Raw genomic sequence first — 27,231 nt, 5'->3', positions numbered from 1 at the left:
ACGGGGTTAAAGGTGCTAAACTCTTTTTGTTGGACTGTGGCCATCAAGAGATTGAAAATGCCCAATTTTCCCATAACTACTCCTTCATATAAATACACAGGGATAATGGGCACCAGCATTTTTTTTTCAAAAGGAAGAAAGAGAAAAAACAGATAAATATAAATGCCTTAAAAAAAGCCTTAAAGCCTAATACAACAACACTAGCACCAACTGGTAAAATGCAAACAACAAAATCTGTTATGGCTCCAAGTCTGCTTTGATCAGATATATTCCTGAATTCCTCCACATTAATTGGGGGTAGAGGAACTCAAAAGTCAGTTCCACCACAGTTTTCCAAGGGAAGGAGAAATCCTCTGCAGTGGTTTCCAACCTTGGCTCCCTAGATGTTCTTGGGGAAGCTTTCCCCACCAGCTGTGCTGGCCAGGATTTCTGGGAGTTGTAGTCCAGGAACATCTGAGGACTCAAGGTTGGGAAGCACTGCATTTAACAGCTGATCCAATGTGAGGCTCACCACTAGCAGTAGTTGTAGCATAGTTTTGTTTCTCCCTTGCCCACTAATGGTTTTCGTTTTTTACACTACCACTCCAGATGTGCCCTACATGTTGCTCACCTCTGCTTTAATAGAAGAGATTTCCAAGAGGGCAACCATGTTAAACTATTACAGTAAAAACAACAAAGCATAACACCTTAAAGACCAAGATTTTTCATTTGGCATTAGCTTTTGTAGAATGCAGCCTATTTCACCTGAGGTATTCCACAGAAGCTCATGCCAAATAAAAACTGTTAATCTTTAAGGTGCGGCAAGACTTTTTCTTGTTGTTCTTTAATGGAAGAACAACTGCTTTGCATGCAGAAGCTTTTGTATTCAGCATCCCAGGTTAAAGTGGCAGTAAAACAATTTGGCCAACTAGATCTGACCAACAGCTTCCAGCGTTCTCATCTGAAATATCTTTCAACACTTTGTGCTGGTTCTAAACTTGAACAAAGATTGTAAGCCTTTTCAGTAATGTTAGTTCACTTAGGTTGTCTTCCTTGGTCCTTTATTGCTTCAAAAGGTCAGGTAACACAACAGCTGAACATTGTTGTTGTTTGGCCATTAAACCTCTGGGTTTTGCAAAATCACAAAACAGAACAGACTTTAAAAATAGCTTTCCTACCCTGTTTATGGTTTCTTCATCAGCACCATGAGCTCTAAGCCAATTTATCAAATCTTGATCTCCAAGTCTTCCATCGGCATTGCTAAAATGAGAGGGAGACGTGCCAGGAATATCTACAACAATGTTTTGAAACAAGACAGTTAGTGCATGTTTATAAAGATCCATAATCTTGTCCAGCCTCCCATCTAGACTCTCACATACGAAATGTTATGCTATGTGCCCTATCATTAGTTCAAGAAAGGTGAAGCACAGATAAAGCCATAGGGTTCAGTCCAGCTCTGCAGTTCTATGGTGATGGATTTCAGAATTAGCCCTTACTAGCTAGTTCAGCAAAATTTTCAGCTTCCAAAAATAGCATATGCTGGAGCAATTCAGAAACTTATTACTCTGCCCACATAACAGACTTTGCAAATTATAAATAAATAACTGATAATCCAGACTTTTATATATATATTTGCTTAGAAAAAAGCTTGGTTTGAAATATTAGGTCTTTCCTAGTCGGTGATACAGTTTAAAAACTCTCTACTGTATAAATAAATACAAAAAACAAAAACAGTCACTCACACACACACACACACACACACACACACACACACACACACACACACACACACACACACACACACACACACACACACACACACACACACACACACACAAAAGCCTAGAACAGTCAGAATGTTTTGCTGCTGTTATTAATATTATTTAGAGCAAGAAATTATGTATTTAGTCTTGGGTTTGTATGAATATATTATATAATGCTATCAAAGAACTAACTGCCTAGAAAATATGACAAAAGGGCCTTTCACATTATGAATTTTTTTAAAAGGGGGGGGCTGTAATCAGGATGCAGAAGAAAACTTTGACATTAACAGTCTTTGACAGGAAACTGCTTCAAAGACCAATGGCTTTTGAAGGTTATAGGGAAGCACCTATTGGTTGAGTCCTAAGCTTCAGATTTTTGATCTCCTGTTCCTTTTCTTCTATGGCGTGATGCAACAAGGCTTGAAATTCTCTCTCCTTTTGCACTAGCTCTTCTAGAAGTCTGAAACAGAAAAGGGAGAGATGAAGAGAAAAACAACATCATCATGTGTTTGCCAAGAATCCACTAACATCTATGAGAAGTAGATACCACCGTACAGTATCTCTTCTTGGATGCTCAACTTAACATGCTGAGTGGGGTTTGGGTTGGGCATATCAAGGAAGCTGCGAGCCATACCATCAGGAGGCTAGAGTCTGTTACAGGCAAGGTCACCCAAGGACACAATGGTCAAAGATGTGACAACAGATGTATTCATCCTTTTCAGGAATTAATGGTGGCATCAGCAGAAGATAATATTTCCAATGATGAAGGGGCAAAGAAATTCTGGAAGAGCAGTGGCAACAGTAGAAGGTAATTAGATTAGGCATCCTTCCATCTCGAGAGACTATGGTAATGTGCTCTGAATAGAGGACTTGGAACACCGTCTAGTGTGGCTGAGAAGTCCAATTTGAGAGTGACAATCCCTTCCACACTGAAGACAAATACAATCTGTCCAGCTCCCTGATTTTGCTTGTTTTGGGACTGCCTCTTTCTTTCTTTCTTTCTTTCTTTCTTTCTTTCTTTCTTTCTTTCTTTCTTTCTTTCTTTCTTTCTTTCTTTCTTTCTTTCTCTCTCTCTCTCTCTCTCTCTCTCTCTCTCTCTCTCTCTCTCTCTCTCTCTCTTTCTTTCTTTTCTTTTCTTTCTTTAGCCTCAGCCTGCTGGACAATTGTCTCTTCAAAATGGGAGAGGCCATGAAGCACTGCCTGCCTCCAAGCTGAATGCTCAGATGTCAAGGTTTCTGATCTGTTGAGGTCCATTCCTAAGGCCTTCAGATCCTGCTTGCAGATACAGTATCCTTGTATCGCAGCTGTGGTCTCCCTCTGGGGCGATTTCCCTGCATTAATTCTCCATACTGGAGATACAGTATAAGGTAATACTGACAGAGGATCTTCCACAGAGAACAATGCAAACAATCAAGTTAACTCTTAGTACCTTGCAGAAGAAGGCAATAATTTGCTACTTCTACTATCTATGATGAGATAATAAAGCAAGAGATAGTGCTATAGGATGAAATCTGCTGATCAGAAGGTACTCAATCAGCTACCAGGGAAGAAGCAAAGGATAAGTACAAAGAGTGTTGTCACTAATGAAGCAATTGGATAATTGGATAAAAGCCAAAAGGACATTAATGAACACAGTCACTAACGAACACAGAGGCAAAAGGAAAATCCAGTGGTGCATGACAAGATATAACTGGAACATGAAACGTGGGAAGTATGAATGAATGTAAGATTGATATAGTAAAACAAGAATAGAGCAAAATCCTATAGCATAACTTTGCACAACCTGGATCAAGCAGCAGAAATCTACAGTAATCAAAAGCTTCCTATCCCTTTGATTTAGGTTTTAAGGGGTCACTGGGAAAGCCCTTGGAAGCCTTGGAACCAGAGTGGGGTGGGGGAGAACTTTAGAAGTAAAAAACCATCACTAAATCACTGCTGTTGATCTTGATCACAGTGGTGATGATCTAGCAGTGATTTCTGAGATTTAAGTCACTCTTCCCATCCCAAGGCTTTCCAAGGCTTCCCCAAGGCCAGGACCCCCCTAGGGAGCCTTGGAATGTAAAACACGGGGATTGGAAGCTTTTGGTGTAACTTGAATGTTTCCAGAGCCTGTTCTGGATTATGCTGGTACAAAGTCAAGAGGATTTTGCCCAAAGATATGGTAAACTTGCAGTGCAGAAACTAGGGTAGACTGGAATAAGATATTTTAATGAAGACCAGTGGTTCCCAACCTTGGGTAGCCCAGGTAGTCTTGGACTGCAACTCCCAGAAGCCTTCATCACTAGTTGTATTGTGCTGACTAGGGTTTCTGGGAGTTACGGTTCAAGAACACCTGGGTTGCCCAAGACTGAGAACCATGGAAGAATAGATAAAAAGGGGGGGGGGGTTAATAGTGAGGCAAGATGTAGCTATGATGCAGGATTTGATCTAATAATATCAATAAGATTTTGTGGAAAACTTATCAAAGTAACCATCATCTCCATCACAGTTACAGATGGAGAAGAAGAAATTAAAATCTTCTATGGAAGTGTTCAAGAATAAGCTGATCATATACCAGACAAGAATATGTTGATAATCAGGGTGACTGAAACACAAAGTAGGAAACAAAACAATACCAAACTTTGCTGGATAATTTAGTCTAACTAAGGGTCAGGATTCTGTGAAGTCAATATTTTGCATATACAGTACCTAACATGGATGACTTATGGTCATAATAACAATAAAGTTAAAATTTATTGCAAAAACATTTCAGGCAACTGATCAGACAACTGTATGTGCCAATGTAACCAGATGACCAATATGGAAACCAAACAGACTACAGTATGTATATTTGGAGGCAGATGATAGAGAAGCTGTATTCCCTCTGCAAAAGCAAGACCAGAAGGAGATATTAACATACTATGAACTGTTAATATCATAATTAGATAAACCTGAACAATCATAGTGCCAGAAAACTGAGAGTCAGAGGGACAGCTATGAAGGAATTAGAAAAATTCCTCATGTGTTAGGGATCAAGATGCTGGTGACGAAGGCCAAAATAATCCACAGTATTATACTTACTATGACTATGAATGGATGTGAAAGCGAAGCTATCAAGAAAGATGATGAGGGGGGAGAATCATTTGGAATGTGATGTTGGAGGAGAGCTGGGATGTAATTAATTCATAGGGAATAAAGGGCCAAGTGAGCTGAAGACAACCTGACAGTACAAAGCAAGAACATAAGAATAGTCAACTTTCATTGTCACCACTTATAGTCACAAACAAGAGCTTAGAAGGATCTTCAGTTTCTCAAGATTATCCATGCTTTGCAGATACAAGAGAGACCTGCTATGCATAATCAAGTTATTCCATCAAAACCAATGAGACCTGCATGTGCTTGGTAAAGGTTCCCCTTGACAATTTTTGTCCAGTCGTGTTCAACTCTAGGGGGCGGTGCTCATCCCTGTTTCCAAGCCATAGAGCCAGCGTTTGTCTGAAGACAATCTTCCGTGGTCACATGGCCAGTGCGACTTAGACACGGAACGCTGTTACCTTCCCACCGAGGTGGTCCCTATTTATCTACTTGCATTTGCATGCTTTCGAACCGCTAGGTTGGCGGGAGCTGGGACAAGTGACGGGCGCTCACTCCGTCGCATGGATTCGATCTGCTTGGTCTTCTGACCCTGCAGCACAGGCTTCTGCGGTTTAGCCCAAAGCGCCATCACGTCCCCTGACGTGTGCTTGGGTGAATAGTAAATTTTAAGGACATATTCTGCATATTGCATACAAAATTCAACCTAGAACAAAATAAAATACTGATGAAATCGCATTGATTAAAGGTTAGGCCGCAGAGACAAGAAAGCTGGTTGCTTAAATTTACAGCCTTGAGAGCCGGTGTGGTGTGGTTGTTCTGGTTCTGGAACAGATGCAAAGGGATCCATTTTCAAGTCCCTACTGAGCCATGAAACTAACTAGGCATCCTCTCACTCACTCTCTCCCTGCCTGGCCTACCTCACACAGTTGTGGTGAGGATAAAAGGATGAGAACCAAGAGCCATGTACATCGCCTCAAGTCCACTGAGGAAAATGCGGCCAATGAATTGAAACAAACAAGCAAAAAGAAGACGTGAAAAGAAGAACTAAGAATCCTCCCTACCCTAATATCCCTCATTGTGCTTCATACAAGTCCTTGACCAAGACTCCTACGGCTTTGGAAAGGAGGCACAGGACTCTCTCTACATCAGGGGTCTACAACCCCTGGGCTGCGGACTGGTATTGGGCCACCAAGACATATTTTTTTGAGGGCCAAAGGAACATGCACGTATGTGCACTCCCACCCACCCACGAGCTTTGATAGTAATCAAATTATGAGCTTTGGTAATAATAAAAAGTAACTTTTCTTAAGCTCACTTGTTTTTCACTCCCTTCCCCTTACTCTGTGTACGTGTATGTGTTACATACAGCACTGATGTTACCTGTCTGTCATGGGTTGGAGGGAAAGTTCCATCCTATGGGGAGTGGAAGGCGGGACATCAGGAGGAGGGGCTGTACTGTATATATATGTGGAGCTTGTGTGGAGAAGTTTAGGAGAAGCTGAGAGGAGAAGCTGAGAGGAGAAGCTGAGAAGAAGAAGCTGGTGTGGGAGTCTGTGTGTCAGACAGGGTACTACTGTGTGTCAGTCAGTACCTACCTGATAGGTTCAGGTGTCTTTATGGGTAGCCAGAACTGATAGGTTCAGGGTCTGTGCTTTATTTAAAGGTGTTCTGTGTGAACCAAACTGGTGTATGTATGATTGAGACTAAGCCACGTTACTGTATCTTATTCACTTGATCATTTTATTTTCCCTGTGTGTTATTTAAATAAACCTTGTTCTTTTATTTGTTAAAAATCCATTCCTGGTCTGTGTGACTCCTTACAGGGAATGGTTGGTGGCAGCTTAGTGAAACTGTGGCATATCCCAGTAGGTCTGGGGTTGTCACATTGATTGGTGTCCAGCGTGTGGGATACGACTGGTCCAGTTGTCCAGTGGTCCAGCAAAGCTTTGGCAAGTGTGCCCAGAGCAAGGGGGGTCTAGTCAGGGACAATCTGAGAGCGCGTAGGTAATCTTCTAGGCTTACCTCACGGGGAGGTAGGCTAGTGGAAGAACGTGTAACCTCAGATTGGGGACTAGATTAGGGAGCTCTGAGGCAACCTGTTTTGGCGGGAAAAGGCTGAGGCAAAGCTGTGTAAAGTAACAGTGATCTAGCCTGTCTGCTGAGAGGCCTAGCAGAGGGGGGTAGACTCTGGCTGGCAACAGTTGCAAGTTAGTGCTGAAAGAACAGCAGCAATCTATAGAAGGCTGGTTCTGAGGCAAAAGAGAAAAAAAAAGTGGTCGCTTTATTTTGAGGCTTGACTTTTGAAAGCAGCCTGTTCTGGGGGGGGATTATGCCCTTGACTCGAAGCCAAATGGCAGAAATGGGTGAAGCGAGGGAACCCCAGGTAGACCAAGGTTCTGAGGATGAATTTGGCTCAGTGCAGGATGAGAGCACGGGAGAGCAGAACCCAGAACTCAGGAAAATGCTCAAAGCCAAACAGCATGAACTGAGGATGAGGCAATTTGAAATGGAGGAAAGGGAAAGAGAGAAACAAAGGCAATTTGAATTGGAATTGGAGAGAGAGAAAATGGCGTTTGAGTTAAGAAAATTGGAACTGATGAACCAGAACAATAATAACAATAGGGATTCTGAGGGGGGCCAATTGTCTAAAACTGACCTGAAGAAATTCCCTGTGTACCACAAGGGGGATTGCCCTGAGGTGTTCTTTTCTCTCGTGGAAAGAGCGTTTGTGGACTTCTCAGTAAGGGAAACTGAGAAGATGACCATTATGCGATCTTTAATCAGTGGCAGCCTGGCAGAAGTCTATGCAGAGATGCCAGAGGAACTGCTAAAGGATTTCGCAGAGTTTAAAAAACTGGTGTTTGCCAGACATGGGATAAATGCGGAACAGCTGAGGCAAAGATTCAGGTCACTCACAAAGAAACCAGAGCAGACTTTTACCCAAGTGGGGGCCCAACTGGTGAGGCTGCTAGAGAAATGGCTATCTCAGGAGGGAACAGAGACCTACCAGCAGCTCAAAGACCTGATAGCGCTGGAACAGTTTTATTCAGTCCTGCATGGGGAACTGAAGTTCCAGGTGAGGGAAAGGAAACCGAAATCTGTGGCAGAAGCGGCCGAGATCGCAGATTTTATTTCCCAAATAAGAAAGCCCTTAGGTGAGGGGAAATCTATAAGCAAACCTAAAGAAACCTACAGCAAGTACTCTCAGGGACCAGGGAGAAGCCAGCAAGGGGGAGGGGCCCATGGTGAAGGGAAGCCCTCAGACATGAAACCAAGACCTCAGATTTTGGAGGGAAAACCAAAAACAGATGAGAAAGACTCCAAGTACAGCAGAAAATGTTATTTCTGTCAAGGAAAGGGCCATCTAATCTCAGAGTGTGAGAAATTAAAGCAGCTAAAAGGAAATGTGCCTCATGATTTGAGTGGAACCAAGCCAAAAGCTGTGTTCTGTGTCCAGAAAGAGCAAAGCTCCTTGTCACTGAGGGAGCCTGTTGCCATGGCTACTCAATCTGGAACAGATACATCTGCTGATCAGGCTGGGGAAAATGGTCCTCTTGTGGAGGTCAAGCGCTGCTTACTAGTGAGAACAGATTCGCAGTTGTTTGAAACCGCAGGGGTGGACGTAGGAATACTTGACCATCAGTATAGGGGGCTAAGGGATACTTGTTCCCAGGTGACCCTGTGCCATCCAGATATTATTCCTAGGGAGTATATAACCCCAAATGAGAGCATAAAGGTGGCAGGGATTGAGGGACAGGTGATCTCGCTGCCAGTAGCTGAGGTACCTGTAAGCTTTCAAGGCTGGAGGGGAGTTTGGCGGCTAGCGATTTCATCGACTCTGCCAGCAGCCGTGCTCGTGGGAAATGACCTGGCTGAACATGTGAAACGGGTGCTAGTGATTACACGCTCACAAGCCACCACGGGGACAGTTCAGGGGGGTACTGATGAGCCCGAGACGGAAGCAGAGGGGAGTTCAGAAGCTGTGGTGGAAAACTTAACCACAGACAGCAAATTTGGCCAGGAGCAAAAGGCAGACGCCACTCTCCAAAAGTGTTTTGAACAGGTGACAGACGCCCAGCTAACACCTGAAACCCCAGTGAGATTTCGAGAGAAAAAGGGAATTTTATACAGAGAGACCCTGAGGAATATCTCAAAAGGGGGAGATGGGATCAGAAGTCAGCTAGTGGTACCTGAAAAGTATCGCCCCATGATCTTACAAAGGGGGCACTCGGACATGTTTGCTGCGCACTTAGGGGTGAACAAAACCCAGCAGAGAATCACACAGAATTTTTACTGGCCTGAAATAGGGAAACAGATCAAGGAGTTCTGTAAACAATGTGATGTGTGTCAGAGGCAGGGGAATAACCGTGACAGGACCAAAGCAAAGTTGTGCCCTTTGCCTGTGATTGACACTCCGTTCAAATGTATAAGGGTGGATATTGTGGGACCTTTGCCCAAGGCCACAAAGAGGGGGAACAGGTTTATTCTCACCATTGTGGACCATGCCACGAGGTACCCTGAAGCCATTCCCTTGACTAACATTGAAACTAACACAGTGGCAGATGCCTTGGTGGGGTATATGTCCAGGATGGGATTTGCCTCAGAAATAATCACAGATTTGGGCGCATCGTTTACATCGAAGCTCATGAAACGGTTATGGCAAATCTGTGGAATTAAACACAAGGAAACCACTGCCTATCACCCTGAAAGTAATGGGTTAACGGAGAAGTTCAATGGGACTCTGATGCGCATGATTAGGGCTTACTTGGCAGAGAATCCAAACAATTGGGACCAGAAGCTGCAATCCCTTTTGTTTGCTTATCGATCAGTGCCACAAGCCAGTACCGGGTTCAGTCCGTTTGAACTTTTGTTTGGGAGAAGGGTGAAAGGGCCACTTGATTTGATCAAACAAAATTGGGAGCAGATCACCCAGGATGACCCACAAGACGTTGTGACATATATAGACACCTTGATGAATGACCTAAAGAGAAACCTAGAGCTAGCAGCAGAAAACCTGCAAGCTCAGAAGGTCAGACAGAAAACCTGGTATGACCACAAAGCCAGGGAGAGGCACTTTAACCCAGGGGAGGAAGTGCTTTGGCTTAGGCCCTGCAGAGAGAACAAACTGCAGCTCAAATGGGCAGGACCATATAGGGTCATTTCCAAGATGTCAGATCTGAACTACCTTATAGAGCAGGAGGAGAACCAAGCAAGGAGGGTGGTACATGTGAATGCCCTAAAACCCTACTACAGAGGGGAACAGAGGGTTTTATTTGCGATAAAAGCAGCTGAGAGTGAGGAAGCTGAATTACCCTTCTGGGAGGGTAGAGGGGAAGTAAAATACAACCCAGAGGAGGTAAAGATCAGTCCTGCACTCACCCAAGACCAGCAGCAAGAACTAAAAATGCTGCTCATCAAATATCAAAAGGTGTTTTCCAATAAGCCGGGGATAGTGAAGGGAGTGATGCATCGGATCCACACAGGGGATGCACCCCCGCAAGCAGTATCCCCATACCGAGTGACGGGACCCTATAGGGACAAGGTGCGGAAGGAGCTGGACGAGATGCTTAGGGAGAATATAATCGTCCCCTCTTCTAGTCCTTGGTCCTCTCCGATAGTCCTAGTGGACAAGCCTGATGGGAGCATTAGGTTTTGTGTAGATTACAGGAAATTAAACCGCGTAACCACTCCTGATGCCTACCCGATGCCCAGGCTAGACAACCTGATTGAAACCATAGGGGGTTGTCGGTTCATTTCATCATTGGACCTGGTAAAGGGATATTGGCAATTAAGGATTGATCCCAGGGATCAAGAAAAGACCGCCTTTTGCAGCCCTTTTGGTCTCTATGAGTTTAGAGTCCTGAGTTTTGGTCTCAGAAATGCACCAGCCACATTCCAAAGGCTGATGGACCGGACCTTAGCAGGGCTCAGTGACTTTACTGTAGCCTACATTGACGATATAGGGATCTTCAGCAATACCTGGGAAGATCACCTGAAACACCTGGAGTTAGTGCTGCAGAGGTTAAGTGCAGCAGGGCTAACAGTAAAGGCGAGCAAGTGTCAGCTGGGTAGCCCAGAAATAAAATACTTGGGTCACATAGTAGGGGGAGGAGTGATAAAACCCCTAGAGGCCAAGATAGAAGCAGTTCGTGATTGGCCCAGACCCAACACCAAGAAAAAAGTCAAATCATTTCTTGGGTTGGTGGGCTACTACAGAAAGTTCATCCCGAGGTTTAGCGAGATAGCGACTCCGCTGACCGATCTGACGCGGAAGAAGACTGATGACCGCATCCCGTGGACCAGCGACTGTGAGGAGGCGTTCCAGAGGTTGAAGGAGGCCTCATCAACTATCCAGTGCTGCGTGCTCCAGACTTCGACCGGGAGTTCATCATCTACACCGATGCGTCTAACAGTGGGGTAGGAGCAGTTCTTTGCCAGGAGGATGAAAATGGTGACCAGCATCCAGTGTCCTACCTGAGTAGGAAACTCCAGAAAGGTGAGAGACATTTGGCAACCATGGAAAAGGAGTGCCTGGCCATAGTCTACGCGATCCAGAAGGCCAAGCCTTACATTTGGGGAAGACATTTTGTTCTGTGCACTGACCATTCACCACTGCAATGGTTAAAGACAATGAAAACCCACAATAGTAAACTTATGAGGTGGGCTTTAAACCTGCAAGACTATGACTTTGAAGTGAAGGTGGTCAGAGGGTCAGTGAACTGTGTTGCTGACGCCTTGTCAAGAAGACCCGAAGAATGAAGACGGCGAAAGAAACATGGACTATGTATATATTTTGGTGACCAAAGGTTAAATGTACTTGTTTATTAAACATGCTTGGTTTGTATGAATAAAGGTAACTTGATGTATTGTAAATGGTAAATGTTTAAATGCCTAATTGATATGTTTATCTTAGAGTGTGAGTATAAGTAAGTATGGTATTGTATGTTAATGTATAACTGGTTTTGTAAGTTTTGGATCCAGGTTGTTTTTTGGAGAAAAGCACTTTAGCTTTCCCCCTACAAAACAACTTATAAAGAGGGGAGGTGTTACATACAGCACTGATGTTACCTGTCTGTCATGGGTTGGAGGGAAAGTTCCATCCTATGGGGAGTGGAAGGCGGGACATCAGGAGGAGGGGCTGTACTGTATATATATGTGGAGCTTGTGTGGAGAAGTTTAGGAGAAGCTGAGAGGAGAAGCTGAGAGGAGAAGCTGAGAAGAAGAAGCTGGTGTGGGAGTCTGTGTGTCAGACAGGGTACTACTGTGTGTCAGTCAGTACCTACCTGATAGGTTCAGGTGTCTTTATGGGTAGCCAGAACTGATAGGTTCAGGGTCTGTGCTTTATTTAAAGGTGTTCTGTGTGAACCAAACTGGTGTATGTATGATTGAGACTAAGCCACGTTACTGTATCTTATTCACTTGATCATTTTATTTTCCCTGTGTGTTATTTAAATAAACCTTGTTCTTTTATTTGTTAAAAATCCATTCCTGGTCTGTGTGACTCCTTACAGGGAATGGTTGGTGGCAGCTTAGTGAAACTGTGGCATATCCCAGTAGGTCTGGGGTTGTCACAGTATGATATCTACAAACACATATACGTCCTTCCTTTATCACTAAATACAGGAGAGGCCAACGACAGTTTTGATTTATCAGTGACTTCAGTGAAGAAGTAAACATTAAATATCCTGCAGCACCATCAAGTTAAAAAGTCTAGCATTTATAACTACTTTCAACCATGAACATTTATGGTTTGAAAAAGCTCTTTAAACAGTTCTCATTCAAAAAGCTAGCAAAAACTTCCCGTTATCTGGCAAGCTAGTTTGTTTATAAGAGCACACACATGTGCTCATGCACACATGCACATAGACACTCTTTCTTTCTCTCTAGGTATTGAGTTTCCAATCATATACTTTGAGTGGCAATCAGCAACAATGAAAACAAGGTTCTGGACCTGTGCCATCCAGGCGTTTAGTATTTTGCATTTGTTTCTGGTACACAAATTGTTACAATGACCTAGTTATTTGTATAATTATGAAGATTAATTGCTATTATTTGGCAAGAACTTAATAGGGATATATTTGGCAACTCATTTGACTAAGGCAAACAAAACAACAGCAGCCCCAAACCACTTTAAAATAGGTTAAATTTCAAACAAATTTGGCTGAATTCCTTGCATGCACCCCTGGATTAATGTGATGGTGCTAGATAATACTAAACAAGACCCAGATGAGGAAACTGATCTGGCATGCCGAAGTTATCCAGATTAATACAAATGTGCACATAGATGACATAGGAGTATACATTTAAATGTTTAAAATGTAAACATTTTCCAACCCCCCCCTCTCTCTGTGTGTGTGTCTACCAGTTTGTCCATCTGTAAGATGACTAGGAATCAATCTTAGCTCTTCAGATCCTATAACTTACCTGTTGGTTTCCAATTTGAGCCTTCCAAGTTGAACATTGAGGGATCTTTGGGCAGCCTGGGAATCGTGAGATACAGTAGAACTGAGTGTGCTTACACCTGAGGTAGCTATAGCATCATCTAACATAAGGCAAGGCCTCTGAACAACTGGGTTTGAAGACTGTTCTTCATGTTCCTCTTCACCTTCAATGTCCTCACACTGATCTGCGGTGTCACTCTCAGATGCTATACTGAAGTGTGTCCTCAGTTCTGTTAAAGAGCACATTTGTGATTAATTATCACAATACCAAATATGCAGAGAGGTATAATGGGCTCTATAGATTGGCCTCACCCTGCAAAAGCAACTATCTTCCATAGGAAACTTCTACAGACTGAAGCCAAGATGCAGTCCCTGAGAGATAACCTTGCAGATCTGACACATCAGGAATAAAGAGATCAAGCTGCTAAATCTGGTGCTGATCCCAGGAGAAATGCTAGACAGTGTCTTCCACCAGAAATGAGGCAAGAGGTTACAAGATTCCATGCCTTCAGCATGGGAGCTGCAGTCTAATGAAACTGAATCTATACAAAGCCAGTCCTTTGCCATGTGTTATGAAATTCTTTTGCTGACAAGCTGGAAAACAGTCAAGCCTGCCACATGAAGGAAGACTGGTATTCTGTATTTTTTACAGTTAGTTGCCGATAACTGCCACCTCTGAAACCTCTGTATTATACAGAGACATAAAACTTTTCAGCTGCAGCACTAATGCCATGAGCACTGTACATCTCACAGGCAGTACAGCCTTGTGTCTCATGAATGCTCATCAGAGTACTTCTTCTAGCTATACATGGAATGGAAAGCTTTAGGGATTTTTCAGAAAGAATCTCTAAAGCTCTTTTTTTCTTAATCATTAAGCTAGAGCAATTTCCATACAGCAAATGCTTTCAGATTTTACTCTGTGCTGCAGGGCTTTTCATTTTTCATGTATCTGACGGTGTTGCGTTTTTTCCAAGCACTTCACAAATCCATCCAGAACAAATGGCCCGCACCATTCTTACCACTCTGCCGTTCTTCTAAATTCTGTAACTTGAAGCACTAGGAGCTGTATATGCTTGTTTTCCTCTTCCCTCCCCATTATTTTCCCTTTTTGTCCTATGCCTATTAGACCATGAGCCTGTGGGGCAGGGATTAATTTACCTTTCAAGGTCTTGATAATGCTTTAAAACTTTTATTTACTCATCCTCAGCATAATTTAAAAGGGACACACTGAAGGTACTTAGTGGCAACCACTGACATATAAAGCAGGGCTGGGGAACATGTAGCCCTCAAGGTAAAGTTGGACTGCAACTCCCATCATGCTTTGCCAGCATAGTCAATAGATGGGAATTAGAGTTCAACCTAAACTAAACACAATCACAATTTGAACAATCATGGTTTGCTGTTGTCCTCTAATGTATTTTGTTATGGTTCAGTAACATCATAGATGGACACTATAACAATTTCAGCAGAATATTTCCCCAGGTTAAGTGTATTTACAGTGGTGCCTCACAAGACGATTTTAATTCGTTCCATGAAAATCGTCATCTTGTGAAAAAATTGTCTTGAGAAGTTCCCTATTCATCCGTCTAAAAAAAAAATCGGTCTAAAAAAAAAGTCTTGCGAAGCATCGGTCTCAAAAAAAAAAACATGTTGCGAAGCACAGTCATAAAAAAAAGTCTTGCGAGGTACCATAGTGATCGCGAAAACCAATCGTCTTGCGGGTTTTTCGTCCCACAAGGCAATCGTCTAGCGAGGCACCACTGTATAACTAAAGTCTTCAAAAACCCATTTAAATGAGTAACAAACATCTCACCTGGAACCATAATAGTAATAGCTGTCTGCACTGCTTTGCGAATTATGCTGTCCAGTGCAAACATCCAGTGTGGTTTGATATTGTGAGTTCTTAGAACTTTATTCACCTGCGGAAAGACACTGGCATTAAAACATTGTTTAACTTTTTTTTTCCAGATGTCACATTGGTGGGGGGAAAGCACTATATTCAGACAGAGAATTCAGTTTTGACATTCATTGCTCCTTTCCTCTCCTTTCTTCTCTCAGTAATCAGCTTATTATGGAAAGAGAGCTATACTGTGGAAGTGAAGCATTTTTGAATGACAGATGAAACATACATTTAGGAACACATCATATAACCCATCTTTCACCAATGGGGGCAACAAAACAGTGGCTGAAATAGAGTGTCTGCCTTTCAAACAATTAAATAATTAATCATTGTGAGAAAGAAAAGCAATTTTGATACTTTCAGTTTCCATCATAGTAAAATCTGAATTTTAAAAACAGATCAGGAAATCAACATGTGTGCCATTAACAATCAGCCTTGGCAGGATACAAATAAAAGAAACCCCATCCTTCTTATCAACCTTGGGTTGGAGACAAGGAGACAATGTCTGCCTGCCTCTCCAGCTCAAAGGCTGAAAAGAAGGGTGAAGCTGCCACATTTACCAGATAGCAATGGCAAGTACATCATGGTCTAGCAAAACTGGGAACTGCTGAATTTTATCCTGCTGTACTATTTTTTAAAAAAAATAATAATCCAGAATAGATCTCACTTGAAGTGAATGGTCTCTTCTTGATAGGTTCATAAGGAAACTCTTCCTCACCCTGCTGATTATCTCTCAGATTCTAAATACTTCCCATTTTGCAACCTGGCATAATGATTATAATAATGACATTTATATCTTGCAACTTTCCTACACATTCAAAGGTGTTGTAAATGGTCACTTCACATTACCATCACAACAGCTCTGAAAGATTTAAGACAGAGCGACAGTGACTGGACCTCATTTCACCTAGTGAGTTTTACAGTCGAGTCAGGATTTGAAGCTAGGCCCCAAATCCCCCCACCATCAACAACCAAGCACTCTACCCATTACAGCACACTGCTTTGCAGCCACCTTTTGATGGCTTGGAGTCGGTGTTTAGGGATAAGAAGGTATGAACTAGAACAGCAGGCAGAAGGCATACTTACTGCATCTTGGAAACCAAAGAGTACCAACTGAACTTGACTGATGCCATGACTGTCAAAGTCCAGCTCCAGTTTCAGCTTTGAAAGTGTGTTTGCAATCATTTTGCGATCAGTTGATCTTACAAATTCTCTGAGACTGGCAACTAAAGTGGTGATGTGTTCGTATTTCAGTTTAGGCTCATCGGTTCCCTGTTAAGACCAATAAAGATCTATTCATTACATAGAAATTTATATTCTGAAATTTTCAGCCAAGCATGATTTTGAATATATTATCTGTGGATGCGCAAGGCAGGCACACTGAAATGTGTCCAGAGGCCTTTTGCATGGTTTGTGCTGAATTTCATAACTGGTTATCTTGAAGTAACTTCTAAATTCATTTCAGCCTCCGCTTTACACAGGGGTTCTAACACAAAAGAAATCAAAATGAGGGGGGAAAAATCCTAGGTAATGAGAGGGTAACTCTGCGTACCTCAGAATAGTCTGACTTATGAAGTATGACATAATAATTGTCATGAAAAACAGCTATGTTGAAACACACTATTGTCCAGCTTTTTCCTACAACTTGTGGCAACATGCTGATAAAATGAGGCTCCTTGACTGAGCAACAGTTTAGGTTGTGCAGTCCTGCCGCTGATTAAGTATGTAGCAGACCAGTTCAGATTGGTCCTTCAAGTAAGCAACTTTCTCAAAGGTGACTCACAGAAAACAAAACTGAATAGATAATACATATTTTTTTACCGAATTGCAACATCTGCAATTTGAGGATGTCATGTTATAACCAGGGTCATTCTTTTATAACCCAATTGGCCAATCATCTCAATGACTAAGGCTTCACACTGCTGCTGCTGTTAATATTTCATTTGTACAGAACTATAACATCTTAAAATGCCACAGACATAAAGCACATATTAAGAAATACTTTTTATTATATAACAAACAAACAGACAACAATGAAAGGAATACAAATACATTGGGGGGGGGGGAGGAAAGAAAAATATACCATACAAAAGATACACACAGGGAAGTGTTTACAGTAGTACAATATCTAGTATAATCTTGACTCCACAACTGTATTACAATACTAAAATCTATAACACATGTTATATTATCTACTCATATTTGTTTCTGGGCTCAATCACAAAACATTTTTCAGTTTTCTTTAACATATCTTCTTGAATTCTCAGATAGCCTCTCTAAGAAGGTATTCCATTTTGAGCTCAGATCAACCTTTTAACTATAAATTTTTACAACAACGTATGTTTACTATACATATATATCTTTTAAATCAACAATTTCTGGTATTATATTCAGCAAGAGCATTTCTAGTTTAAAGGTTATATATATGCGTGTAATTTCTTATATCTTTTTCATCTACCTCCAAAGTCATTTTACTCTATCACGTATCCACCACCTATACAAAAGAGAGCCCGCAGTTGCCGACAGTATTTTTAACATGAATTTCTAATCTCTAACAACCTTTTTGCCAGTTTTAAAATGCCATCTATAGAACATCTTTAGAAATTGTTCAAAGATGCCTAAAAGCCGAGATAGGAGGAAATTGGAAGGACTCCAAAAGAGAAGTTACTTCACAGCTTTCATACAACTATTAGGAAAGCCCCTCCTTTTATATTTGGGTGTATAAGCTCACTTATCTATGGGATACAGAGAAGAATCTGCACCTAATTTTAATCAGCTATTAAAGCAAGAGTGAAGAATCTCTTTCCCTCAACAAGTACTCATAAGTCTCTTTTTCTGTTGCAGAGTTTTGAATTTTGCTGCAGAGCAGAAGGGCAGGGATTCACAGAGCAGAACACTTACACTCTCAGTAACTCTGAGACATTAGTAGGAGAACGAATAAAGGGTTTCATTATTTACAACTGAACAGATCAGGCAGCAAGCTGACAAGCATGACTGCTTTCAGCAGGCTTCAAAAGACTCAAGAGAGGGAAAAAAGCTGAGCAGAGGAGTGGGACTGTCTTTGAATTGAAAGGCGGGGGTGCTGTTGGTTAGTTCTGGATAGACTGATAGCCACCTCAGTCCAGCAAAGTCCATCCTAGCCATACCTACTAGAAGCAGCATGTGAGGTTGTAAAAACTCCAACATTTTCTTGATGGCTACATTCCCTTGTGGGGTCCTCTGTCAGATGACACTGGGCAAAGAAACAACCCTCCCCTCAATCTTCCCAACCCATTTTTGAATCAGTACCACTGTAATCATCAAATCCAGAGGTGACTAAATATGAAATATTGGTGCCAGGTCTGGTTTCAGCAGGAAAGCTTGCAGCTGGAGACCCAGCCAAAGGTTAATAAACCTAACCGCTGCCACCACCTGATGCTGTGATTGTGAAGTCCTCCCTTACATTTCTTTCTTAAAATAATCCCTATGTTTGCTTACCTGCGCTAAGGCTTCCATCAAATTCCTCACCACCTTTTCTTGGTCCTCGGTTAGGATTCTATGGAGGGTGGCTCTTCGCTCGCTGTCCTTTTTAAGCAAGAAGAAGCCAGAATCCTTCTCATCCGGTGAAGGAGGAGCACTGTGGTCCTCAAAATTCTCATCTGGAATGCTGTAAATGTTTTATTTAAGAAACCATGAGTTAATCAAATTTATTGAAAATGTGTTTCTTTCTTCATATACATGAACATTGTGTATATTATATATGTATTCATATATATGAACATTATGTAGACTTTTACCTTAGAAAAAGGGACCTAAGTCCTTTGGCATCTTTTTCTCCACAGGATTTGGCCCTCATTTTAAAAGAAAATGGGTCAAGCTTTAATTCTGTGTCAGGTGAAACGGAACCATATTCACTGCTACTACTTGTATCTTCTACAAGAACAGGAACAGGCAAAGATATACTTCGAAGATATTCTGTTGAGAAAAAGGCAAGAAAATCAAGAAGGTGAGTGCAATAAAACTTCAAAAGGAAAGTAAACTGTAACAAATACAGGACATGATCCATCTCCTCCTGTGTTCACAGCACATGTAACTTGGGAAGTAATGGAAGCCCTCCATCCACAATTATGACGGTATACACTGAATTGTATCCAAGGAAATATGGGTAGGGTGGGGTAAACAGGCTCATCATCATGCCCTGTGATGGGTAGTTCCCTCGCCCACAATGTAATATCTGAAGAATTAATTTAACAAATAAGTTGCCCAATGAAGAAGGTAGTGTTTCTAGATTTGGATCCTGAACTTGTTTGCTTAAAAGTAAGTCTCACTGAATTCACTTGACTCCCCTGGACCACACATAAGCCTTTTTATTTCCTTTTCCTGAACATGGTGGGCATGGTGTTGGGAGCTGTTCCTACCCTTTCCTTGGGTCACTTTCAAAGGGAAGTACCAGACGGCTGATGGGGCCTGAAGTCACACACTATTCCAAACCATTTTTCTTGGCTTTGAGTAGCAAGGGGATGAATCAGTCACATGGTGCTTCTGAGAGCAGGAAGTGCACTTCAAAAGGCAGAGCCCAGCTAGTTCAGAAAGTATTTGCCTCCTGAATGCTAATCACCTGGCTACCACTGCTATGTAACTATGTTTTAAGGCAGCATGACTCTGCTACCTGCTGAGAAATTGTTGGAGGATAGATCTCTGTTGTATGGGCAGTGGCACTGCTATCTTTTGCTCCTGTTACCTCATTTGAGATTGCAATTGTGGTAGCTTTTCAATAGATTATACAGTCATGATGTTATAGAACATTTAAAGAGTTCAGAAATTTAAGAAGAAAACTATGTAAATATTAATCTCACCATTTGATCCGACTGACAGAGCTGGGGGGGGGGAGAAAGGAAATGCATTAAAATATATTCAGATTCATGTGTGAAGTAGAACTAAAAAGAAATAACTTGACCAATTACTAGACAATACATAGCTGTTTTATGTATGAATTTTTAAAATATATTTCATTAGCTAAAGTGAGTCATGACTAATTTTTGCTGAAAAAACAATGGAATTGGTTCACTGTGGCTTTCTTAAGGCTCATGCTTTCCAAATGAATCACTTTAAATCAAATTTTACAATCCATTTGTTGGATAGCATAAATGTAAACTGATAGGTAAAAGCCATATTTCCATTATGTTAACAGACTCTTCGTTCATATTCTTAACAGAGGCATCATGGGTGGCTACATTAATCAGGCTGCCTCATGGACTTAAGCTCTCCTACAGAGACCTGAATACTTCTTTACCTGCAAGCTTGGTTTGGTTTTTCTTTTTCTTGCTTGTGACCTTTAGGAATTCATCCACAAGAAGCTCATTAGCACAGGCTCGTCTGTCTGGATCAGGTTCAAAGCAACGTAACAGAAAGGCCTTTGCTTCTACAGACATGGATTCAGGGATCTCAGGGTGTATCTTGAACATGCCAACCTGATGAAAAGCAGAAAACCAATGAAGAAGACCTTCCATCAAACAGGAAAGCCTTTTTCTTAAAATACAACATGAAACACAAATAAGCATGAACTGCTATATTCCTGTCATGCCGTTCTCTCATGCAGGGGTCCCCAACTCCTGGTGTGCAGCCTGGTGCCAGTCCGTGGCCTGAGCCAGACCCGGTGTGGAGACAGATCTCCTGCCCACCTGCACTCCCCCCACAGCCCCTTTGCACCTGTGCCTGCATACCTGCGCCTGCATGAGTACTCCCCCACCCCTTCGCACATGCGCATGAGTGCCCCCAGTGCTGCCCCACCCTTTGTGCTCGCACGAGCACCCTCCCGCTCCTTTACACATGCACACGAGCACGGGGGGGTATCCCACCTTCACCAACTGGTCCGCAGGTTGGGGACCACTGCTCTAGTGCATTTATGTCACATGGCAATCTCAGGAACATTTTAGTATTCTGTTTTCTTCAGAGTATTTTCCTGCCAAATGTGACATCACCACAGTTCTATTTCTACTTACCTCACAACTTAACATATAAAGTCACTGATCTCCTCCTCAATTGTTTCAACAGACCAAACCAAACCAAATCAAACCCACACAACCCCCCCCCCCACAATCACACTGATCCATATACGTCATCTAACCTTGAACATTGCTGCCTGCGGCTCGCCTAGTTCATAAAATGGTGGCTTCCCAGTAGCCATTTCAATAATTGTGCAGCCTAAAGACCAGATATCTGCAGGTTTCCCATAACCTCTTGGTCCTTTATCAATTATTTCTGGTGCCATATACTGAAGAGTACCTGTTAAAAACAGAGATTTCACTTAAGGCAGGAATTTCTTTGCTAACACTTCAATTTAAGAGAAAGCATACAGGTAAGCGTCAGATGCCTACGTTTTCTGGTAGTTTTAAATAAGTACCAAAAACGTATGAAGCATTTCAGAGTGTTGAATGTATTTCCTCTGGTCCTGGTTCAGGCTTAACAATATTGATCTAACAAACTATGATTCATTAGACTGAGAATAAGCCTTGCCTCGGAGAGTACTCTTATCTGTCTTTGCCTCATATGTCTAGCTTGGGTACTTCCATTGTAGTTTATTAAGCCAGTCTATGATTGCATCTGGTGGGAAACTGTGGTTTAATCTCTGTTTGCAAGGCAAAACAGGAAAGCTGTGGTTTAATAATCTTCAGGAGTGTTCCATTACAAGATAAGAAAGATATGGACAAAGGGCTCATTTTTGACCCAGAGCATGAGGAGAGGCTCAAATAAATGAACAGGTAAGCATTATTTACAAAAATAAATATATCCCACCTTTCTTTGCTATGCAGGTACAAAGCAACTTGCAATGGAGTTTTACCTGAGGTCACGTAAGCTCACTGCAGGAATCCAAATCAAAGTATACTGGGCAGACAGTTGTCTAAGTGCTGCAGCAAGCCAGTTATAGTGAGAACAGAAATTCCATGCTACATTACCTTCATTGACTATTTATCTGTTTCCAGGCATAAGGCAAAGTGTTTATAATGATTTTGAAGCCCTATATGATTGTGTCCAGGCTATCTGAAGGGCTGTATCTTCCTACATGAGCATTTCCAGGTCATAACACTCTCTGACTATGCCTTTCTCTCTGCCCCACCACCTTCATTGCAGGCATGTTTAGTAAGGGCAAGAGAGAGCACTCGTCAATGCTTACTCCAAGCTTATGGAATTCCCTCATGAGGGAGATTAGGCTGCTCCCGTTCGCTGATCTTCCACTGGCAAGTGACAGCATTTTTACTTAAACCCATTTTTGGCCACTGATCATGTCCATTTAACGTCAGGTGCTGCTCTTGTTTTCAAATGGCTTGAACTGGTTTTAATTTGTACTTCAGCTTCGTTAATTATGTATTTGTGTTGATCTATTAATTTATCGAGTGCTGTTTTAATAATTAAATATATTGTGTTTTTAAACTGTATTTTTTGTACATATAGCCAAGGTTGGCCCTGGTTACTACTTGAGTTGGGAGACCACCAGGGAACACGAGGGATTTTCACGTACGATGGGGATGAATCCTGCCCGAAACCTGGAAAGCTGCTACCCATCAGAGTGGACAGGACAGGCCTAGATAGACCCATGGTGTCTTAAGTCCCATAAAGGAGAAAGACAGAGCATAAAATTTATACTTTCATGTTCTGATTTTAAAAAAAGAAAAGAATTCAGTATTCAGTTTAATACCACTTGCAGCAAAAGTTACTAATACTTGAATCCCAATATTTGGGCATGCATGCTGTTCTGAGCTCCCAAGACTACACAAAGGAATAGAGCAGGTACAATTTTCCACATATGTCTCTCCAGGTGGATCAAAATGTCCATGTTTTATATGGTTGGTTAGGTAGCTGCAATAGTTTGGTTTTTATCTCACTGAAAAAGTAGGAATATTATTAATAGCTGTGAAGGGAACTGATATGTGCATCACACAGACAGAGAATCGCTACTTAACTAATGCCAACAACTTGGTTAATGAATAAAGCAACAGTCCCGATACAGTTCCTACTGGAACTTCTCAAGTCAATAGGTAATTAGGATGACTGTCTGCACCAGCCTTCCTATTTTTGCTTTCTGCAGTGCTATCCTTTTCACAATGTGTACACAGCTGAATCACAAAAGGAACAGTTTTATCTAAGCAAGTCAAATAAAGTGAGTCAGCATCCTGTGCTGACAAAAAGCTACAGACAATTCTGATATCAAGTCTATTCTTTTGAAAACCCTTCCCTTTATTCAGCAACTGGAGGGATCAACACTGTAGACATATGAATATACCTGTGAATGTTTCAGTGCATGGATTTATCCCAGCCAGCCTCTTTGATGTTCCAAAGTCTGAAATCTTCAGCACGCCACTGTACGTGTTGATGAGTACATTGTCACCCTGGAAGAGAGAGCATTTGAGATCACAATTTTATCTTTTCACTGAAACTGCAAAACAGATTTCAGCAAAAATGAGTGCTGAAATATCTCACTGTAGATTACAATGCATTTAAATGGATGTTGTTGCAATTTTGTTTTCATATTTTTCATTCAACAAAGCTTCAGTTGAGAACTAAAAGAACCTATGAGTCTACCAGTGAATTACATTATACAAAAAATACAATAAAAACAATGTAATTCAAATTTGTTCAAAACTTTTAAGAATATATTCGTGAAGGCTTTCACTTCTGGGATCTAATGGAGTATTTATGGCTGTGAGATAGGCCTTTGTTCTTTTCAGGAGATGGGTGATTAGTGTGTCTTGTTGTGGGTGTATTGTTATGATAAGGAGAGATTATCTGTCACTGTGATTATCACAACAAGCTGGACATGAAATTCTATTTCAAAATACTGATGAACTGGACATCACTAGCAATCTTTATGTTAGACTGCACAGGGAAGCTATTGAAATCCACAAACACCAGCAGAGCTTCAACAAAAAAGGAGAAAGTCTAAAACTCAATAAAGCCTGGCTCCCAGCACTGAAAAATACAGCCTGCAAAAGGTCAACAAATTCTACCCAGCCACAAGGACCACTGCACACAAAAGACCAGCTAATGACACCCATCAGTCACAGTGACAGATAATCCCTCTCCTTATCACAACAATACACCCACAACAAAAACACACTGATCACCATAATCATCCATCTCCCAAAAAGGACAAAAGCTGATCTCACAGCATAAATGCTCAGCTCCCAAACAAACTGCACCAGAGCACAGAGTGCTGTCCTCTGAAGATGCCGGCCACAGAGACTGGCAAAACGTTAGGAAGAACAACCTTCAGAACATGGCCAAAGAGCCCGAAAAACCCACAAAAACTTTTAGGAATACTTTGTAGCTTTGTTAGTTATCAGGAGACCTTCTGAAGAGATCGGTTTTCGACTTCTAGCATTTTCTTCTGAATTTTTTTGAGTGAAACTGGATATTGTATAATTTAAGACAAAGAATGCTGTGGACCACCCTCTCCTCCCCTTTGGCTTTCTGTATCCACAGAAAATTCATTCTAGGATCCAGACAGAGCTTGGAAAAGTGCATACATTTTAATGCATTAATGTTAAAGCCATTACAGTACTGTTGCATTAGATAAGAGAAATGCATCTACCTGCTTAAAATGGTATTTTAAAAGTATAGTTATATCATTACGTTTCAAAACATCATTCTTCATATGCATCAGTTGCCTTATGCTTCTGTTAACACAAAAGTAATCATTTTTAAAGCTGATTTTTTTAAAAAATGTAATGCATTAGTGCCAAGCTTTATGGAAAAATGTTAAAGACTGGAGCCCATGTCTTCTGGAATATAAAGGGAAGGGCAATCACCTGCAATCGGGCAGAGAGGTTGCAAATGATTCCTGATACGAGGTGATTGCCTCCCATTTCAATGGCAACAGTTCGGCTGACTCGACTACCCCTCTGAAAAGGCTTTTTTGGGAAATAGAGGGGGCTGATGTGGAAAGAAGGAGAAGAGAAAAAGTTGATTTGAACTTTGGAGCTTGAATTCTGGCCAAGAATTTCAACTGATTATGCAGAAATCTTTATAATGCTTTATAATTCTAAAACTCTGGGACCAAAATCCAGTGCCCCTCCATTAGCAAACTTCACCACTCCAATGTTCTGTGCTATTTATGATGGCTAATATCAGCAAGTGAAGATTAATATATTCATTTTTTTCATGGAGCAGTAAATAGCACTTTTTGCCCACCAATATAAATCTAATTCTTTTGCAAAGAAATCTATATTTACATATGACAGTAAAACTCCTACCTTAATGTCACGATGTACTATTTGATTATCATGGAGGTATTTCAATCCTTCAAGAATCTGTTTGGTATAAAAGCCAATAGTCTGTTCATTATCTTTTAGTGGTCCCCATTTTGATCTCAGAAGAGCTGAAAGGCTACCTGTAATTTGGGGGAAGTATCAGAGAAAATGAATTTCAGATTGGGCAGATAATAATTTTATACCAACACTTGGTTTTATTTAACAATGCCTATATCTACCAAATAGAAATGGGAGAAAAATTATATTAATACCAGAATCTCTAAATAGTTTACAAAGAAAACACATTGCTTATTACAGTACAAATATTTAAAATCTTTGTTCTCATTTGGTCATAACAGATTACTGAAAATCAGTAGAAAAGCCTATCTAAAATTACTGACATTTTGTTCAGCTTGTTTCCTTTACAATTAATCCATGTACTCCATCTACAATTAATGCACTTACTCCAACGTTTAGATCAGGGGTCTCCAAGCTATGGCCCACGGACCGCATCTGGCCCACCTTGTACTGCATTTTTATCCACCCCGAGCATAGGAAAGGAAGGGAAGGGAAGGGGGACCCAACCGATCCCCCACCCCCACTGTCTTTGCTTGGGTCTGCCTTCCCTCATTCGGCCCTAGAAAATTTGTAAAATATATGATGTGGCCTCCATACTGAAAAGTTTGGAGACCCTTGGTTTAGATCAGTGGTTCTTAACCTTTGTTACTCGGATGTTTTTGAACTGCAACTCCCAGAAACCCCAGCCAGCACAGTTGGTGGTGAAGGCTTCTGGGAGTTGCAGTCCAAAACTCCTGAGTAACCCAAGGTTAAGAACCAGTGGTTTAGATGACTGAGCCAAGAATGTTAATATTTTGGACAAAAATGACAATTTAATAACATTATAGACTTCCTTCTTTATGGAAAAGCCTTTGCTTAATAGTCCACACCCCTTCTTGAAACATATCACAGTAAGAACTCATGTTTCAAATTGAGAATCTGAGTATCTCCCTCAACTGCAACAGCACATGGGAAGAAGAGTAAGAGCCATTTGGTAACTCACAGCTAAACCATTTACCAAAGTACTAACCATTATGATTTTTTTAAAAGGTGCAAAGGGATTTTTAAAAAAATCTCCACTTTCCATTGTCTTTAGGAATAGATCAAAGGAACAAATTACTTTAAAGGTATCTGTTGAAGATGACTCAACAAGTAACTTTGCAATGTTTAACTGACACTTCAAATTCACTGCAATTCCCTAGATCAGAGTCCTGCTACACTTATTGACTATCCAGCCCAAGGGAGAACACATTCATACCAACTTTATTTCATGTACTGGGACAGTTTTGGTTTTTTGAAATTTAACATTGATACAATTGGCATGTGTGAAGAAGGCAGGTTGGCAGTAGTAGCAATGGTCAGGGGCATTTTATATAAGCATTCTCTCTAATACATAACACTATCTACCAGAGTAGATTTCAGAAGCTAAGCTGGTTAAGGCCTGGCTAGTACTTGGGCTGGGAGATCACCAGGAAATACCAGGGATCTACAGAATAAGGCGAAGAAAGAATTCTGCCTGAAACCCTGAAGCACTGCCACCAGTCAGAGGTGGCAATATTGGCTTAGATGAACCAGTGGTCTACAGCAGCTGCCTATGCTCCTCTATTCTTCATTGTGTATTTGGGACAATGAGTCAAGCAAACCAAATAGGGTATAGAACAGGCTCTCAGAGGCAATCCACATATCTCAACCATGATCATATTTGTTGACAACAAATGAATGTGACCCTATGAATGAGTAACCTCCAAAATGTCTTGTCCTCAACAGCCCTGCTCAGCCTTTATAAATTG

The 27,231-nt window shown here is 41.4% G+C and overlaps 1 protein-coding gene and 2 long non-coding RNA genes across 4 annotated transcripts in view; 2 read left to right on the top strand and 1 right to left on the bottom strand.

Moving 5' to 3' along the window:
* The window catches only part of LOC110071777 (uncharacterized), a 56,407-nt gene extending 33,834 nt beyond the window's left edge, over nucleotides 1-22,573 (top strand). The window contains exons 3-4 of the long non-coding RNA XR_013540606.1: nucleotides 18,980-19,143; nucleotides 21,950-22,573. This is a non-coding gene — a long non-coding RNA (uncharacterized LOC110071777). The remainder of the gene's footprint in view (nucleotides 1-18,979; nucleotides 19,144-21,949) is intronic.
* Nucleotides 1-27,231, bottom strand: part of MAP3K5 (mitogen-activated protein kinase kinase kinase 5) — a 118,762-nt gene that overhangs the window by 2,376 nt on the left and 89,155 nt on the right. The window contains exons 17-28 of one of the 2 annotated variants that reach the window (XM_020779391.3): nucleotides 25,388-25,524; nucleotides 23,419-23,524; nucleotides 21,265-21,422; nucleotides 20,431-20,608; nucleotides 19,994-20,014; nucleotides 18,935-19,112; nucleotides 18,636-18,804; nucleotides 16,245-16,430; nucleotides 15,072-15,177; nucleotides 13,242-13,488; nucleotides 2,090-2,202; nucleotides 1,158-1,270 (exon numbers count right to left, since the gene is read on the bottom strand). In XM_020779391.3, coding sequence (XP_020635050.3) covers nucleotides 1,158-1,270; nucleotides 2,090-2,202; nucleotides 13,242-13,488; nucleotides 15,072-15,177; nucleotides 16,245-16,430; nucleotides 18,636-18,804; nucleotides 18,935-19,112; nucleotides 19,994-20,014; nucleotides 20,431-20,608; nucleotides 21,265-21,422; nucleotides 23,419-23,524; nucleotides 25,388-25,524 — 1,712 coding nt within the window. The remainder of the gene's footprint in view (nucleotides 1-1,157; nucleotides 1,271-2,089; nucleotides 2,203-13,241; nucleotides 13,489-15,071; nucleotides 15,178-16,244; nucleotides 16,431-18,635; nucleotides 18,805-18,934; nucleotides 19,113-19,993; nucleotides 20,015-20,430; nucleotides 20,609-21,264; nucleotides 21,423-23,418; nucleotides 23,525-25,387; nucleotides 25,525-27,231) is intronic. The other variant, XR_013540601.1, reaches the window with a different exon arrangement.
* LOC144585959 (uncharacterized) lies at nucleotides 2,190-4,958 on the top strand. The gene is made up of 2 exons (XR_013540609.1): nucleotides 2,190-2,550; nucleotides 2,888-4,958. It is a non-coding gene; the product is annotated as an uncharacterized LOC144585959 (long non-coding RNA).

The sequence above is a fragment of the Pogona vitticeps genome, chromosome 1 (genome assembly GCF_051106095.1).
Source record: "Pogona vitticeps strain Pit_001003342236 chromosome 1, PviZW2.1, whole genome shotgun sequence".
Taxonomy (NCBI): Eukaryota; Metazoa; Chordata; class Lepidosauria; order Squamata; family Agamidae; genus Pogona; species Pogona vitticeps.
Note: the sequence above shows the minus strand (reverse complement) of the source record. Positions and strands in the feature narration are given on the sequence as shown.